The sequence below is a fragment of the Mustela putorius genome, unplaced genomic scaffold, assembly GCF_011764305.1.
Source record: "Mustela putorius furo isolate JIRA1106 unplaced genomic scaffold, ASM1176430v1.1 tig00000874_pilon_pilon_pilon, whole genome shotgun sequence".
Taxonomy (NCBI): Eukaryota; Metazoa; Chordata; class Mammalia; order Carnivora; family Mustelidae; genus Mustela; species Mustela putorius.
In genome coordinates, this window is record NW_025421505.1 from 7,506,935 (window position 1) to 7,522,406 (window position 15,472).

At 46.1% G+C, this 15,472-nt stretch overlaps 1 protein-coding gene across 2 annotated transcripts in view; it reads right to left on the reverse strand.

Moving 5' to 3' along the window:
• Positions 1-15,472, reverse strand: part of SMOX (spermine oxidase) — a 56,158-nt gene that overhangs the window by 3,219 nt on the left and 37,467 nt on the right. The window contains exon 7 of one of the 2 annotated variants that reach the window (XM_004772839.3): positions 5,406-5,890. The exons of the other annotated variant lie outside the window; for it this stretch is intronic. Within the exon in view, the coding sequence (XP_004772896.1) occupies positions 5,879-5,890 (12 nt within the window). The 3' untranslated portion in view covers positions 5,406-5,878. Of the gene's footprint in view, positions 1-5,405; positions 5,891-15,472 lie in introns of those variants that run through there. 2 annotated transcript variants of the gene reach the window in all.

Sequence of the window (15,472 nt, forward strand, 5' to 3'; positions counted from 1 at the left end):
AAGCACCTCCCCCCAGACTTCTGCAATGTTCCCTCTAGGGCCCCACCATTCACTGGACTCCGCTATTCCGTGTGTGTTTAGCTCTTTCTGTCCTGCCCAGAACTGAAGAAGGGGTCTCCATTCCCATTCCCGAGAGTGACCCAGACTGGCCCCACTTATCTCTTGAGCCAAGCCACATGGGTCACTGGTCAGTCTATGGACTGGCTAATTAGGAAGCCAAGCCCGATCAGCTTGGGCAAGCTGATGGAGGTGGGTCAGATCACATGGTACAAAACACACCAGCCTGGGGACCAGTGTCCACGGCTAGGAGTGATGCTCCCAGATCGGGCAGGGGCAGACAGCCATGGACAACTCCAGCAAGCTAGACGGGTTCAGAATGCAACTACAAGGAATACGGACGCTGATGGACTGCTGCTTAAACCCGGGTCATTACTTTTCTCACTTGATAAGTTACAAGGCGGGAGGTTGCTAGCATTTTCCCTTCCAGGCCTTTGCATTCTAATCTCTGGTTTGTTGACCTGTATACTCTTTGTTGCCTAATGCATGATCAATGTTTCCATAGTCCACATTCTTATTCAAAATGACGAGGGGGAGGGGTGAAGGAGAAAGGTCTGCTTTCATCAAGGTAAGAAAAGCTTTCCCAGAACCCCTCCCTCAGCACACCTCCGCTGGGTCTTGTGGGCCAGACCAGAACCCCTCCCTCAGCACACCTCCGCTGGGTCTTGTGGGCCAGACCTACCAGGGACACGGCTAACCTCCAAGGCCGGGCGTTCAACCCACCACCTGATTTTGTACAACCCACAAACTAAGAATGGATTTTACATTTTTAAATGGTTGGGGTAGGTTCGGGGGGTGTGGGGAGGAAATCCAAAGAATGTCACGATGGAAAAATTACATGGAGGTTTCCTCTTGGTTCACAAAGCCCAAATTTTACTGTCTTGCCCTCTACAGGAAAACTTTGTCAATCCTTACTTTAGGGCAACAAGGATCACTGCCTTGCATTGGGCACAATGCTATCCTGAACAAAATCAGGATTCTGGCAGGAGGAAGAAAGAAGGAATGGCTATGGAGCGGGCAGCTCGCAGTGCCTACTCCCTATGCCAGGCAACACATTTTCAGCCTGTATCCTGTTACCTAATCTGCAACAGCAGAAATGAAGAGTTCCGCCTCTAACTAGCAACCTGACACAAAGGGCTTTTTCTGGAAGCCCTCAGCCCTGAGGACATCTTCCCAGACTGACCAAATGTATAAGATTTTGAAAGAGTCCTGTGAAAAGGAAATGGGGGTAGCAGGAAATATCACCACCGCCTGTGTCTCAGAAAGCTCAAGGAGGTATTATTTGCTCTATGAACTTGCGCCCAGCCAAGGTATGCAGTCCTTGATAGTACAAGTCTAGAAAATGGGTCTGGTCAGGATTCCAGAGTGACCAGACTCCTATAAGCAGACAAAGTCAGCCTAACTCACTAGGATGTCAGGCGCAGAAGCCCATGACCAATGTACTAATTTATTTTATTTTATTTATTTATTTGACAGACAGAGATCACAAGTAGACAGACAGGCAGACGGGGGTGGGGGGGAAGCAGGCTCCTCGCTGAGCAGAAAGCCCGATGCGGGGCTCGATCCCAGGACCCTGGGATGATGACCTGAGCTGAAGGCAGAGGCTTTAACCCACTGAGCCACCCAGGCACCCCAATGTACTAAATTTTAATGGAAATACAGCCTAACTATATATACAAGCCAATATCTTCATGATGACAAATGAACTTGATGGGAAGCCAAACTGTGGTCTGAAAGTCCCTTAGTGAGTTCAGATGCTGAGCAGAGACATTAATAGGAAGAGGTGTTGATTGAGACCTCTGGCATAGGGCTCCATCCCTAGTCCACATCTTCACCTCCTTGCACATCTTACCTCTGTTCCCATGATATGTCCTCTCATCCAAATGACTCAGACTCCAGCCCCAGTCTTCTGTCATTCTCTACACCTTTAAGTTCACTTTACCTGCCTCCAGTCTCATCTGTCATGGACCCATTTCAGACTGGAACCCTTAGAATCCAATCTTGAGAGCTTTTATGTCTCAGCTCTCAGGGAACAACTTAGAGTCATCCTAAGGCAAGCCTACAAGCATCAAATGCCTGGACCTCTTGCAGATTATGCAGCTGGTATTCCTCCAACCCCAGAGGTGAACTGCACAGGTGGGGCCCCGGAACCCTCTGATGCCTTTCAACCAGCTAGTCCCCACCAGCCAATAACAAATAATGATCGCTAAGCAGTGCATGTGTTTGATAATATTTACTCAGCATCTACTTATGTGCCCAGCAGATAGGGAGGCATCAGTGTACAAAAGAATAAAATCTCTACCTCCACAGCGTCCTCATTTCAGAAGAGACAGGAGTGATGGGTGGTAAACGACATAAAAAAAAAAAGAAAAAAATAGACAGTAGATGGTGGCAAGCCAAGGAAACATAACAGGGAAAGGGAACAGAAGTGTTGGGGGTGGGGAGGAGAATGCACTTTGAGGCCAAGTACCCAGGGAGGTCCTCAGGGAGAAGGTGATGTAGGACAAAGGCCTGAAGATGGTAAAGGGGTGAGCCATGCAGATCTCTGGGAGGCAGAGGGAGGAGCAGCTGCCAAAGTCCCAACTGAGGAGGAGACCTGGTGTGTTTGAAGGTTAGCAAGGAGGACCGAGTAGGCAGAGCCTGTCAGGCAAAGGAGGGGAGTAGGCACTGAAGATGCCAGCCACAGGAGGTGATGGGGGCCCAAGTACACGGGGCCGTGTAAATCACAGCAGGAACCTGGCTTTCCAGGTGGGACAAAGGGAGTCAGGTGGGGCTTCAGCAGGCTTGAGCAAAGAAGAGACAGGATCAGACTCAGGGTGAACAGGGTCACTCTGGCTGTGTGTTGGGCTAATAAAGAGAAAGAGGGACTAGAGCAGAAGCAGGAGGCTAGTTAGAGAAGAGAGGTGACCGCAACGGTCCAGGCAAGAGATGGTGGCATTTGGGCCACTGGCCACGGGGATGGAGAGGAATGGTGAGAAGAGGTAGAGTCCAGGAGATTCTGGGGATGGCGTTTCCACATGCCGTCCCCACACTCAGCATTCCCAGGCTACCATCCAGACCTGCCTGCCTTGTTAGGAGCCCCGAACAACTCAGGAAAGCTTTTTCTTTTTCCTGTCCCTCTTCCGTCACCCCTTATACACAGACATGTCCTAAAGTTCTATTCTTGGGGTTTTTTTTTTTTCTTTTTCTTGTTGCCATCCATGGGAATACCCATATCCCAAAGCCACATTTCCAACCCCAGCACTACCTCCATACACAAATTCTGTGGTCATCCATACACAAATTTTCTCCTCACTTTACTACTGAAACTCATACACACAGTTGGTGTAACAAAGAATTTTTAAATCAAGAACAGAGACTTCCGACTTAAAACGCCATCCTGTTCAAGCCCTTTATAAGACCCCTTCCCCCTTAAAACACCACCAAAGACCTAAAAAGAGGACATAAATTCAAAACAGGTCTGAAAAGTAAGGGTATCAGCCAACCACTTTGAAACAGTGGGAATTCCAGGGCTGAGGAAATTCAGCGGAGGAAAAGAGACTCCGGGGCCCTTGCCAGAGATTTCCCTTCTGCAACAGAGGCACCACTGGCTGGTAAGAAAAAGCTCTACCTTCTTCACTGTGTATCTCCCTGCTCCCCACTCGTAACCCCTGGAAGAGCCCACCCAATTAGTCCCTGCTCCATGGCCCAAAGACTGCTCTCTGAGTAGCTGAGGACACAGTAAGCTGAGGACACAGCCCCATCCTCCTGATTCCTGCAGGAACTTTCTACCCTCAGCAAAGACTTCCTGCTCACTGGACTATCTGGGCTTATGGATCTGGGATCAGAAGAGACCTGAGAGCAGAATAGGATGGTGTAGTTTCTCAGATGTTCCCTTTGATGGAAGAAGAGTGGCCAGTAGCTCTGAATTTTTAGAACAGAGTTCTTCCTCTTTAGCTGAGAACTGGGGAGTTGGGGGTAGATCTTTCCTCAGACTGGTAAAACAGAACTAAAAGAATGCCCATCGGCTCCTGTCATCATGCCATGTACTATCTCCTCCAGGGAACTGAAATCCTTGGCCCATTCCTGCCAGGCCCCTTGGCAGGACTGAGCCTCCCTTGTACCCTGGGTGGCTTCCCCATCTATGGCCCTATTGCTCGTCCTATCGCCGGTGCCTAGAAATATCCCTCTTGGGGGCTGAGTGACTCCCCCAAAGAGAGACGTATCAGTCAGCTATTGCCACAATAAGGTTGCAAAACAAGCCAGCCCTAAATTCACAGGTTATGAGAGAAAGTGTTTGTTTTTCTTGCTTGTGTGTCTGTCCACAGGGCCTGGGTTTGGTTCCAGGCTTCCATGGGCTCCTCCATAACCTCTAGGAAACATCAGCTATCCGGGGCGTGTTCTTCTCATGACAAAGACAAGTACATGAGAAGCACAACACAGCTGTACAAGAATATTTCAAACTCCTGTTCATATCACATCGTGTCTGTTCACATTCCATTGGCTGAAACAAGTCAGAGGGCCAAGCCTCACATGATTGGGGCAGGAAACAAAACTGCTCCCTGAGGGAAAGGAGAGTGACCGAGTATTTGCTGATTAATCTTCCAATCCATCGCATGTAGCTGGGTTAGGACATCAACCTATGAATGTGTGGGGGACCCAATCCAGCCCACAGTAACCTATTCTGTGGCAGGAGATGCAAGGTCATCTAGAAAAGCCTCGGGTCACGGGGAGAAGGGAAGAACCAAGGTCAGGTCACTTTCGTCATCATCTACCACAAGTGGCAACACCAATCTGGTTCTTGCCCTGAGCCAGAACAAAGGCTGGTCCAGACTGGAACACCCCCTCCTCTGGCCTAGAACAGGGACCCCACCTCACCATCCCTAGCCCTGGGTTTCCTGGCCTCTCACTGGGGCCCAGCTCACAGTTTTTGGTGAACTGCAAATGATACCCTGTTGTACACGGGCTTTGAAGAACAGAGAGAGTGATAAAGAGAGACCGTGATTTTCTAACCTAAATAGGGTATCATTCAGGCCTATACACAAGAGGCAGATACTTTTAGCTTCTTTTAAAACAGTACCTTTTGAAAAAGCCCAGTCAACGTAAACACAATGAAAAAGAACACCTCTGAAACAAAGTGGGGGTTGGGAGGCTATGACTAAAGTCACAGAGAACACTGTGAACAGTTTGTAAGCAGTAAATGTTTAAACCATCACGAAAAGGCCAATTTTCTAGGAAACTATAAATTGCCAAAATTGCATCTCCCCTCAAAAAGTAGAAAATGTTCACAGAAAGTCGACCATAAAAGAAATCAAAACATCCGTCAAAAATCTACTTCAAAAAAAAAAAAAAAAACCAAGTCCAACCAGTTTTGCAAGTAAGCTCTTTAAAACTCCAGGAAACAGGTAATTAACATTCTATACAGACTTCTGCAATCGATATACTAAAAAGATGCAAAGCTACCCAAATTATTTTAAAAGCCCAAGAGAGTAAGAAGGAAAAAAAAAAACCTGGGAAAGCCCAAGACAAAAACATCTTAGGTCACTTGTGAACATAGATACAAAAGCCTACATAAATATCTGCACGTGAAATCCAGCAACAAATTAAAGTAATACTATATCATGACCAGTGTGATAAATTATATTATAATTATGAAAACATCCACTGCCCCAACTTGCTGGGCACTTTTCCACAGGATTATATACCTAGTCACTGACATCAAGCTTAGTCACTGATGGGCTTGGACCAAGGAAAAGTGAATAGAAGTAATATATGTCACTCTTGAGTAGAAATGTTAAGATGCTCCAGTATCTGTCTTTTCCGTCTACCATGAGATGCTCCATCAACGTGGGTCCTAGAATTAAGAAGACATGAAATCAATCCTTAGTGCCCACATGACATGAGCAATAAATAAACCTCTGTTGTAATTCACTAAGATTTAGGGATTGCTTGTTACCAGAGCAGAATTTAGCTTAAGCTGACTGGTACAACAACGTAAAGACTGTTCCCCATGATACAAGGAAAATATCAGAATATTAATGTTATTAACACATGAACAGGTAAAAGGAGAAAAACCCTATGATACTCTCCAATAGATACAGAAAAAGCATTTGATAAAATTCAATTTTCATTTATAATAAGACCATGACGAACTAGATAAAGAAGGGCATTTCTTTGACCTGATGAAAGGTACCCACCAGAAAACAAAAGCAAATAGCATACTTATTAGAAACTTCAGAAGCATTCCCATTAAAGTCAGAAACAAGGCTACGATCCTCCTATCACTCCTTTACTCAACATTATATCGGTAGCTCTACTAATGCAGTAAGAAAAGAGAAAAAGAAACAAGTACATTGGCAGTAAAGAAACAGGACTATCTAATTTTGCAATTAATATGATCTTCTACCCACAACATCCAAGCAAAGTAACTGATCAATAATGGAAACGAATAAAAGAGTTTGCAGTGTAGCCAAGCATCAACCAATATTCAAAAACAAATAGCCCTCCTATTCCCCAACAATAATCATTTGATGACATTTCACATCAGTGGGGAAAGGGTAACTCATGCAACAGGTGATTTTGGGATAAGCAGCCAACAATGAGAAACCAGCACGAAGCCCCACCCCTGCCTCATACCACAAGTCCATTGAAGATCTAAAGATATAAAAGCTTAAGAATTATTTTTAAAAACACAGAATAGGGGCGCCTGGGTGGCTCAGTGGGTTAAGCCACTGCCTTCGGCTTGGGTCATGATCTCAGGGTCCTGGGATCGAGTCCCGCATCGGGCTCTCTGCTCAAGCAGGGAGCCTGCTTCCCTTCCTCTCTCTCTGCCTGCCTCTCTGCCTACTTGTGATCTCTGTCAAATAAATAAGTAAAATCTTTAAAAAATAAAAATAAAAAAATAAAAACACAGAATACTAGCTTTATGGCTTGGGATAGAAATGCATATTCTTGAAAAGGTTATAAAAAGCACAAAATCGATGGGTCACATGGGCGGCTCAGTCAGTTAAGCATCCAACTCTTGGTTTCCGCTCAGGTCATGATGTCACAGTCATGGGATAGAGCCCCGGGTCAGGCTCTGTGCGCTCTGTGCAGAGTTGTGGAGCCTGCTTGAGATTCTCTCTCTCTTCCTCTCCTTCTGCCCCTCCCCCTCCCACTCGCACTCTTTCTGTCTCTCTAAAAACAAAACAAAAAAAGATTGATAAGTTCATTCTTTTGTGAATGTAAAGCTTCTGTATGTGAAAAGACCCCATAAACAATACAGCTGACTAGAAGAAAATATTTGCAATCCATATCATGGACAAAAAGACTATTATCCTAAATATATTTTTATAAACTCCTATAAATCGCTAAGAAAAAGACAATACCAGAAATGTGGGCTAAAGGACAAGACAGACAACACCCGGGGGGAAGAAAACCCCAAATGTCTAATAATCATAAGAAAAAATATCACTAGTTGGGAAATACAATTAAGGAAAAAAATAAGACACCTGGTTTTACCTAGCTGATGACAAAAAAATAAAAAACATGGGTTTTTCAGTACACTAAATGATGGCAAAATGGCATAAATACAAGTGTTCTCATACTCTATTTGTGGGAGTGTAAATTTGGTAAACCTCTTCTCAGGATAATTGGGCAGTGTCTTCCAAAACTGAAAATACTATGCCCTATGACCCAGGGACTTTTACACATGTGCACACAGGGGCATTGTCTCTTGTTATTGCAACATTGTTTATAATAACGAACAACTAGAAACAACAAAATGCCCATCCTTGACAAAGTGAAGTATGGAGTATGGTCATACAAGGAAAGGCTATCTATCAGCTAAAAGGAATACATGAGATACATAATTTAAGCAGAGAGTTCTTTTGTTGTGTGAACAAAAGAGCAAATTGAAAGAGAGTATGTACAGGGCAATTCTATTTATCTAAAAATACATGGATATACGAAATATAATATAATTTACATTCACATATTATGGATGTAGAAACAGATTCTTGTATTTTTTGGTAGGACGAACACCAAATCCTTAAGGGGGCAGGGGGCTTAGAATTAAGGAAATGATCACAGGCAACTCTAGCTTTTTCTGTAAAGTTCCTTTATTTTTTAGGAGAATATCTTCACAACTATTTATATCACTAAAAATTAATTTTTAAAAGCCAGAAGGTTTTACACCAATTCTATTATTACCTTCACCAGTCAGTAAACTTTTTTTTGCACCCTTATTAAATACTTGGATGCTAATACTTAAATACTTAAATACTTGAGGAATACAAGGATGTTATAATCTCTGTGAACCACCTAAGACACATGGTCATGTTATTAGCAAACAAGACAAGTACAGTGAAGAAGCACAGTAAAGAAGCAAACTGCAGTGCTGGGGGAATTCAGAAGACAGAAATTGACCAGAAGGGGCAGGAGTTATAGACAAGACAGTAACATCACCAGAAAGCTCCATTAAAGGGAATTACCTGGATACTGAGTCTGAAGGCTTTGGCAACTTGGGAGAAAATCTTGAGAGAAGCAAGAGAGAAATGACACCTTCTTCTAGAGGAACACAGTTCTAAAGACAGCAGATTACTCATCAGAATCACATAAGCCAGACAAAAAGCGCAGCATTTAAGGGCTCTAAGAACAGAGCTGTCCATCAGAACCCTCCATCCAGTGAAAATACCCTTCGGGAATGAAGGGGATGGGAGGCAGATAGAATGATGCCTGTAGTGAGGAAGGGATCCCTAAGAATCCATACTTAATACAGACACAAACAGTTACATATTAAAATGCCCATAGATATGTATATGCACATGGTTAGTGTATACATAGCTGTCAGCTGAGAGAGCCTAGAAGCAGAGACATCTCCATGGCAACAAGCACACTGAATACCCAAACCTTGGTTTCTAACACCATCCTCTATCAAAAGGAGCTAGGGTTCCTTAGAGAAGTGGCTGTTTCTATGACTGGGGCAGGGACATAGGCCAGCTGAGCCTGGAATATCATGTAGAGCTAAAAAGTAAATAAGTGTTCAAAAGATGAAACACACACACACATTGATAGGGGTATGTCAAAGAGACAGAGGAGCCAACTGAAAGAGGTCCCGATGGTCAAAGCTAGAACAACTTAATAACAAAATTAAGTAGTATTGGATAATCCCAAGCATAAAATAAATCTCTGATACATAGACATGATTTACTGAATAAATTAATAGGAGGCTGGGGGAGAGGGGAAAGAATTCTTCTGTGCAGAAGAACTCCAACAGATTAAGGTAGACACTCTAAAGGAGAGGAACGTAACTCCTTACCTGTGGCTGCCCATAGTGACTTCTTTCCAAAGACTGGAGCATGGGAAGTGGGGGAAAGAATAACTTCACAGTGCAGAAACCTGACCAATAGTCAAGCGAGCAAGGTCAAGTGAGAAAGATCAATATCAACAGTCATAGATCATGTTGGTGGTGGGTACCCTTGATATGATGAGATACAACAGCCCTTGACTTCTGTGGTCTTCCTCCCCAAAGCATATAACCCCCGTCTGGCCATGAGAAAAACATCAGACAAATTCCAGTAGAAGACATCCTACCTAACCACACTCAAGATGGGTAACACCGTCCAAAACAGGGAGAGTCTGAGAAACTGTCACAACCAAGAGGAACCTAAGGAAACACGACAGCTAAATGGAACTTGGTATCCTGGGTGGAATTCTGGGACAGATAAAAGACATTAGGTAAAAACTAAAAAAAAAAAATAATAATCTGAATCAACTACAGACTTTGGTGAACGATGATGCACCATTGTTGGTTCTATTAGTTGTAACAAACATACAATAACGATGTAAGATATTAATAATAGGGAAAAATGGTTGGAGGCAAGGGACTCTATATATATACATTTTCTTAAGTCTAAAACTGTTCTAAAATAGTCTATTGACACTACAAAAAAACCTGCTAGAACTGAAAGGATAAATAAATCCATAACCATAGTTAGATACTTCAACACTATTCTCTCAACCATTGCTAGAACTAGACAGAAAATCTGCAAGGATATAGAAGAAACCAATAATACCATCCACCAACAGGATCTAATCAACATCCATAGAACTTCCACCCAACAATAGCAGAATACACATCCTTCGCAAGCCCTATAGATCATGTACCAAGATAGACCATATCCTGGACCATAAAGCAAACTCAACAAATTTAAAAGAATTCAAATCATACAGCCCAACTTTTGTTTGTTTGGAAGACAAATAGGCTCAATGTTTAATCTATTTATTTTTTTAGTGAATGTATTTATTAAAGCGTAATTAATTCTTTTTGAGGCTGACATGCAAAAGGAAAGCGCTGAAGGTCTGGTAAAGAAAGGGAAGGGAGAAAGGGAAAGAGAGAGGAAGAATGAAAGGAGGAAGTGAGGGAGGAGGGAAGGAAAGAAAGAGAAGTAAAGAGAGAAAATGTTACCTTGGGGCCACCAAGGTCTCTTTTTACCGTTAAGAATGAAAAATAGGGTGCCTGGGTGGCTCAGTGGGTTAAGCCGCTGCCTTCAGCTCGGGTCATGATCTCAGGGTCCTGGGATCGAGTCCCTCATCCGGCTCTCTGCTCAGCAGGGAGCCTGCTTCCTCCTCTCTCTCGGCCTGCCTCTCTGCCTACTTGTGATCTCTCTCTGTCAAATAAATAAATAAAATCTTTTTAAAAAAAAATGAAAAATAAATGCTACTCTAGAATAAGTTACAATTACAATCTTATTTTATTCACTTATTCTATGTAAATTGAAAATACTTATTTGTTGGGTGGTGGTCTTGGTGTTGAATTCAGAAAAGCCCCCAGAGAAGAATCCAGCATAGACCTGTTCTCCCTGCCGCAAGAGGGCTGTATTCCCAGATGACCACCAGATGGGGCCAGAGGACCGTTTCAGACCACGACTTTGCCCTCATTTCCAGATACCCTGGAATCAGCCGCACATTCTCCCCACCTCTCCCAGCCTTGGTGAGAAGGGGAGGCAGCACGGCCCTTCCTGTGCCTCTCTCTGCAACCTAAGGACCCCCACCGACAACCGCTAGAGTAAGGATAGTGAGATGCAGAGAGACCAAGTGTAGAAAATGCTAGCATCTGAAGCTTGGCTGAAAGGAAGGCAAAGGAAGGTGGTAGAAAGAGGATGGGGTGATGGGAAAGACAAGGGCGTCTTGAAATGTGGACAGAAAAGATGGAGTGGAGCGAAGGGGGAGAGGGAAGAATGCGGGAAGGTCCCTGAGTTTGGGCAGGAGACGCACAGGAGTCACGGATTTCCTTGTGTAGGGAGCAATGGGAGTGGTCCCTATCAGGATGGACGTGAAGATGAGCTCTTCGTAGATTTGGCAAGGAAGTTGCCTCCGGTGGCTTCTCTTGAGACTATGAAGCAGGAGACATTGTTGTCGGTTGACAGTGAGGAAACAGGGGCTTCAGAGGATGAAGGGAGAGAGCTGACAGGGGACACCCGGGGTGGGGGTGGGCTGTCTTAAAATTGCTCAAATATTGAGCTTACTGAAATAAAATATGTCTGGCATTTTGCATCTTCTAACAGAAAGCCAGGTTTTGAAAATCAGTCCCTATAAAAAAAATCAGTGTTCAACAACCACTTCCAGACTCATGAAAGGCAAGATCAGCTTTTGTATCCACATCTCCAGTTAGTATGAAGCAGGGCTTGTGACCAGCCCCTTCCCTTCTTCTATCATGTGCCCTCCATGAGCTTAGATGTCCTGGAGGCCACCTTAGTAGGGCCACAGTGCCTCCCATCCGTTGAGATTTGATTACCCTACACAAATCAGGAGTAGCCCCAACAAACAGCCCAGCCAGTCATTATAAGACAGCACGGCCTCCTATAACTCTACCATTATGTTTGGCAGACCATTAATTAAGCAGGTGGTTTTCTAGAACTGAACCAGCAGCCCACCTCGCTCTGTACCTTGGGGTTACCCTCGGGCTCATCTCAACAGGCCCAGGTAAATGTAGGGTGACTCAAACCAGAAATGCTTCTCTCCCACATTTGTTTGTGGGCAGCACAGACATTCCAGTGGCTCCCATGAAGCAGGAGCTAACTGCTAACCCGTCCCATACCAGCCAAGGTGGGAAGACACAGTACCTGCCAAGTACCCCCTGGGCCCCTGAAAGGAACATTTCTGAGGCTTCCACAAGACCACAACTGAACACCTGGCCCACGGCTCACCGATGCCCACAGCACCACAACCATCCTACTAGAATCTTGGGCCAGAGACATCTCCTCTCAAGTGTTTTCTGTGGGGGATAGGAATTGTTGAGCAGGCATTGACGTGGGTGGTGGCCTGTGCATGCCACATTTGCCACCCCTGAGAGAGGCCTCTGAGTGTCCCTCAGTGCCAAGGCTGCCTCAGAGACCTAGTCACAGCAAGGAACTCAGCCTCTGTTCCCGGTGCGTCTAGTCTGTCTTGTTTCTGAATGGCCCTTGCTTTTATCTGCTTCACATCTGTGTGTGGTGCTGCAAACCATAAATGCTCCCCACATTACATGATTGTTCGATGCAGAGGTGGCATCCCGGAAGGCTGTGGCCCACTCTCCAGGGCCGCCCCTCCCGCACCTGTCCCCACCTTCCTCCCAGGGTGGCTCACTCCCACTCAGATGGCATGGGCTCCAAGCTGCGTGGCCTTGCACAGTCCAAACTGTTCTGAGAACCCGGATCTCCTCTGCTGTGAGACAATCCCTGCCTCCCTCACCCAGCTGTTGATGCCCAGATGAGGGAAGCTAAGCCAGGGATCTGATAAAGGGTGACATGCTAGTAAGCACAAGACATGCTAGTAAGCACAAGGCCAGTCCTTATCACCAGGCAGCCAGGGAGACATAAGTAGGTCCTTCCTCCCTTTATCTGCTCTCGGCATGTGTCCTCTCCGCTGCAAGGTCGAAATTCACTGGGTCAACACAAACGTGTATTTTGGGATGGGACGGTGGGGGGATGGGTGTCCTCAGACTCTTCTTTAAACTTCTTAAATTGAGTTATATCATACACACAGAAAGATGTCTAGTCTTCAGCGTATAACCCAGTGCATTTTTACGAATGTATGTACCCACTCCACCGCCATCCAGGTCAAGATACAGAACATCTCTGCAACCCAGAAAGCACCCCTACCCATACTTCTTCCCAGGCACTACCCGTCCTCTCATATCTTACATTATAGTTAGTTTTGTTGGTTCTTGAACCTCATATTTAAAAAATCATACAGTATATATAGGCTTGTGTCTGGCCTCATTCACTCAACCTCGTGTTTTAGAGATGAACTGATGTTGAAAATAACGGCTTGTTTTTTTTCTATTGGTACATGGTATTCATTGTATGGACGTACCACAGCTGGTTCTATTGACGGAATCTGACACACAGTTTCCCAGTACGGCATAACCCATAGCCAATCTCTCCAGCAATGGCCTCAGATTCCTCCCCCACCGACCCCCACCCCTGCCGGCACCAGCCTCTTCTTTTCAGTGCAGTAAATAGGAAGAGCCTGCAATGGGAGTCAGACCTCAGTGACCTTGGGGGCCATTACTTAACTCCCCATGGGGATAAGTCCCCCTCCCCAGCCTGAGCTGGCCTCCATATCAAATTAAGAGGCCCGTGTGCCCAGCATTCACAACGGACGCCCTGCCTGGCAGATGGATGGCTCTAAGTGAACGTTCCCTCCCTCCCCCTTGCCCACATCTGAAGCTGCCCAACATGCAATCACGGAATAAACACTTAGAACACTTTCACCTCACGGAGCCCTTTAAAGTTCCTCTGCCGATGATCCGGGGTATCTACTTATTACTTTCTTCCCCCTTCCTTATGTTCCAGGCCACTTCGATTCACCCCACCTTAGCCAGTGGGGAAAACCGAAGACACGGGAGGGTGCACATTGGGTCAGGGCCTCCCGAGGTGAAGTCCACAGACAGCGCTTCCTACAAAGTGACTGTGGGCCGGGAAGGAGACACCTCCCCCTGGACCACAGCAAAGTCCAAATTTACATTGTCTCCATAAAAGCACCGCTATGAAAGATCTCCAAGATATATTACATTAACGAAAACAAGCAAAATGCAGGACGGGATGAATACTTGGGTCACTTTTGTGTTAAAAGGGAGCAAGAAGGGCCCCTATTTACATGGACACTGGAAATGGAGCCTCTAAGAACATGGGCGGTGGGGAGCAGCCAGACCCCTGGGGACCGATGTGGGAGGGGACGGTCCTAGGCGCCCTTTTATGACCTTTGAGCTTGCACCACGTCAATGGAACCTCTTCTCAAAAAATGTTTCTACGCTTACAGTTTTCTAAGTTACGTGCCAGATGATGACGAGTCCCCGACGTGAGCTCCAGGAGGACCCACCTGGGCAAAGCAAGGGTGCCTGTGAGCGAGAGCAGGTGCTGGGGTGGGGGGTGGGGGGGTGCGGGGGTGTGTGTGTCGCAAACGCAGGCAGGCCACGGTATAGATGTGCCCACGGCAGGAACAGCTCCATCATCACTGGAGGCAACAGGGGGGAGGGGACATGGGGTCACAGCAGGAGCCGGGCCCTCTGCTTCTGAGAAGGGGACCCAACCTAAGTTCACAGAGTTCAACCACGCAGGCCCAGCTGGAGGTTCACAACGTCCTCCCCCACCCAAATCCCTTACTTCTAGAACTCTGTCATTAGCAGTCTGAAAGAAGAACATGACTAAATGTTCTTTAAGGCTCTTTGCATGTGCGTGTACATGAGGTTGTGTGTTGGTGAAAGGGTGCAGGCTGGTGTATCATGTGAGAGTATGTGTAGATGTGCATCTGTGCTCGCACACATATGTGCATGCATGTGTGCACACACACACAGGTGAGTGTGTCTGTATGTGTGCGCATGCGTGCCAGTGGGAGGGGGTTGTGTGTGTGTGTGTTTGAGTGTGTGCACCGGGGGGGGTTCGTTCAGCAAAAAAAGCCGAAAAGACCAACACCCCCAATAAGTGATAGGCCCTTGGAATACAGCAGGTGGGCCACAATTCAGAATATTCCCCCCAAAAATGGCCAGACTCTCCTCCTTCCCAGAAGTCAACAGCAGCCACCCCAAAGGCCAGACCTAGGGCCCCAAGGCCAGGTGACACTCACTACTAATTAATACCCCTGAGCTGGCATGGAGCCACAGCAGATGTCCCCTCCCATGAACTCACCTTCACTCCATGTGGCCATGCCACCCAGTAGGGCTCTGAGAGGTCCAGCAAAGGGCCAGTGGGCAGACACAGGCCCATCCCGAAGGAGCTGAGCTGAGTAGTGAGGAGCCCTGAGCCCTGAGGGGTCTCACCAGCAGGAAGGCAAACAACCACAAACAGACTGAGGTAAGGGGGTACTCCTTCCAGTAAAGGCAGATACTTTACCTTCTGGGGGCATAGCCAGGTCACAGCCCTCCCACCATCCCCTCCCTCAAAAAGGATGGGCTAAAAAACAAAACAACAACAAC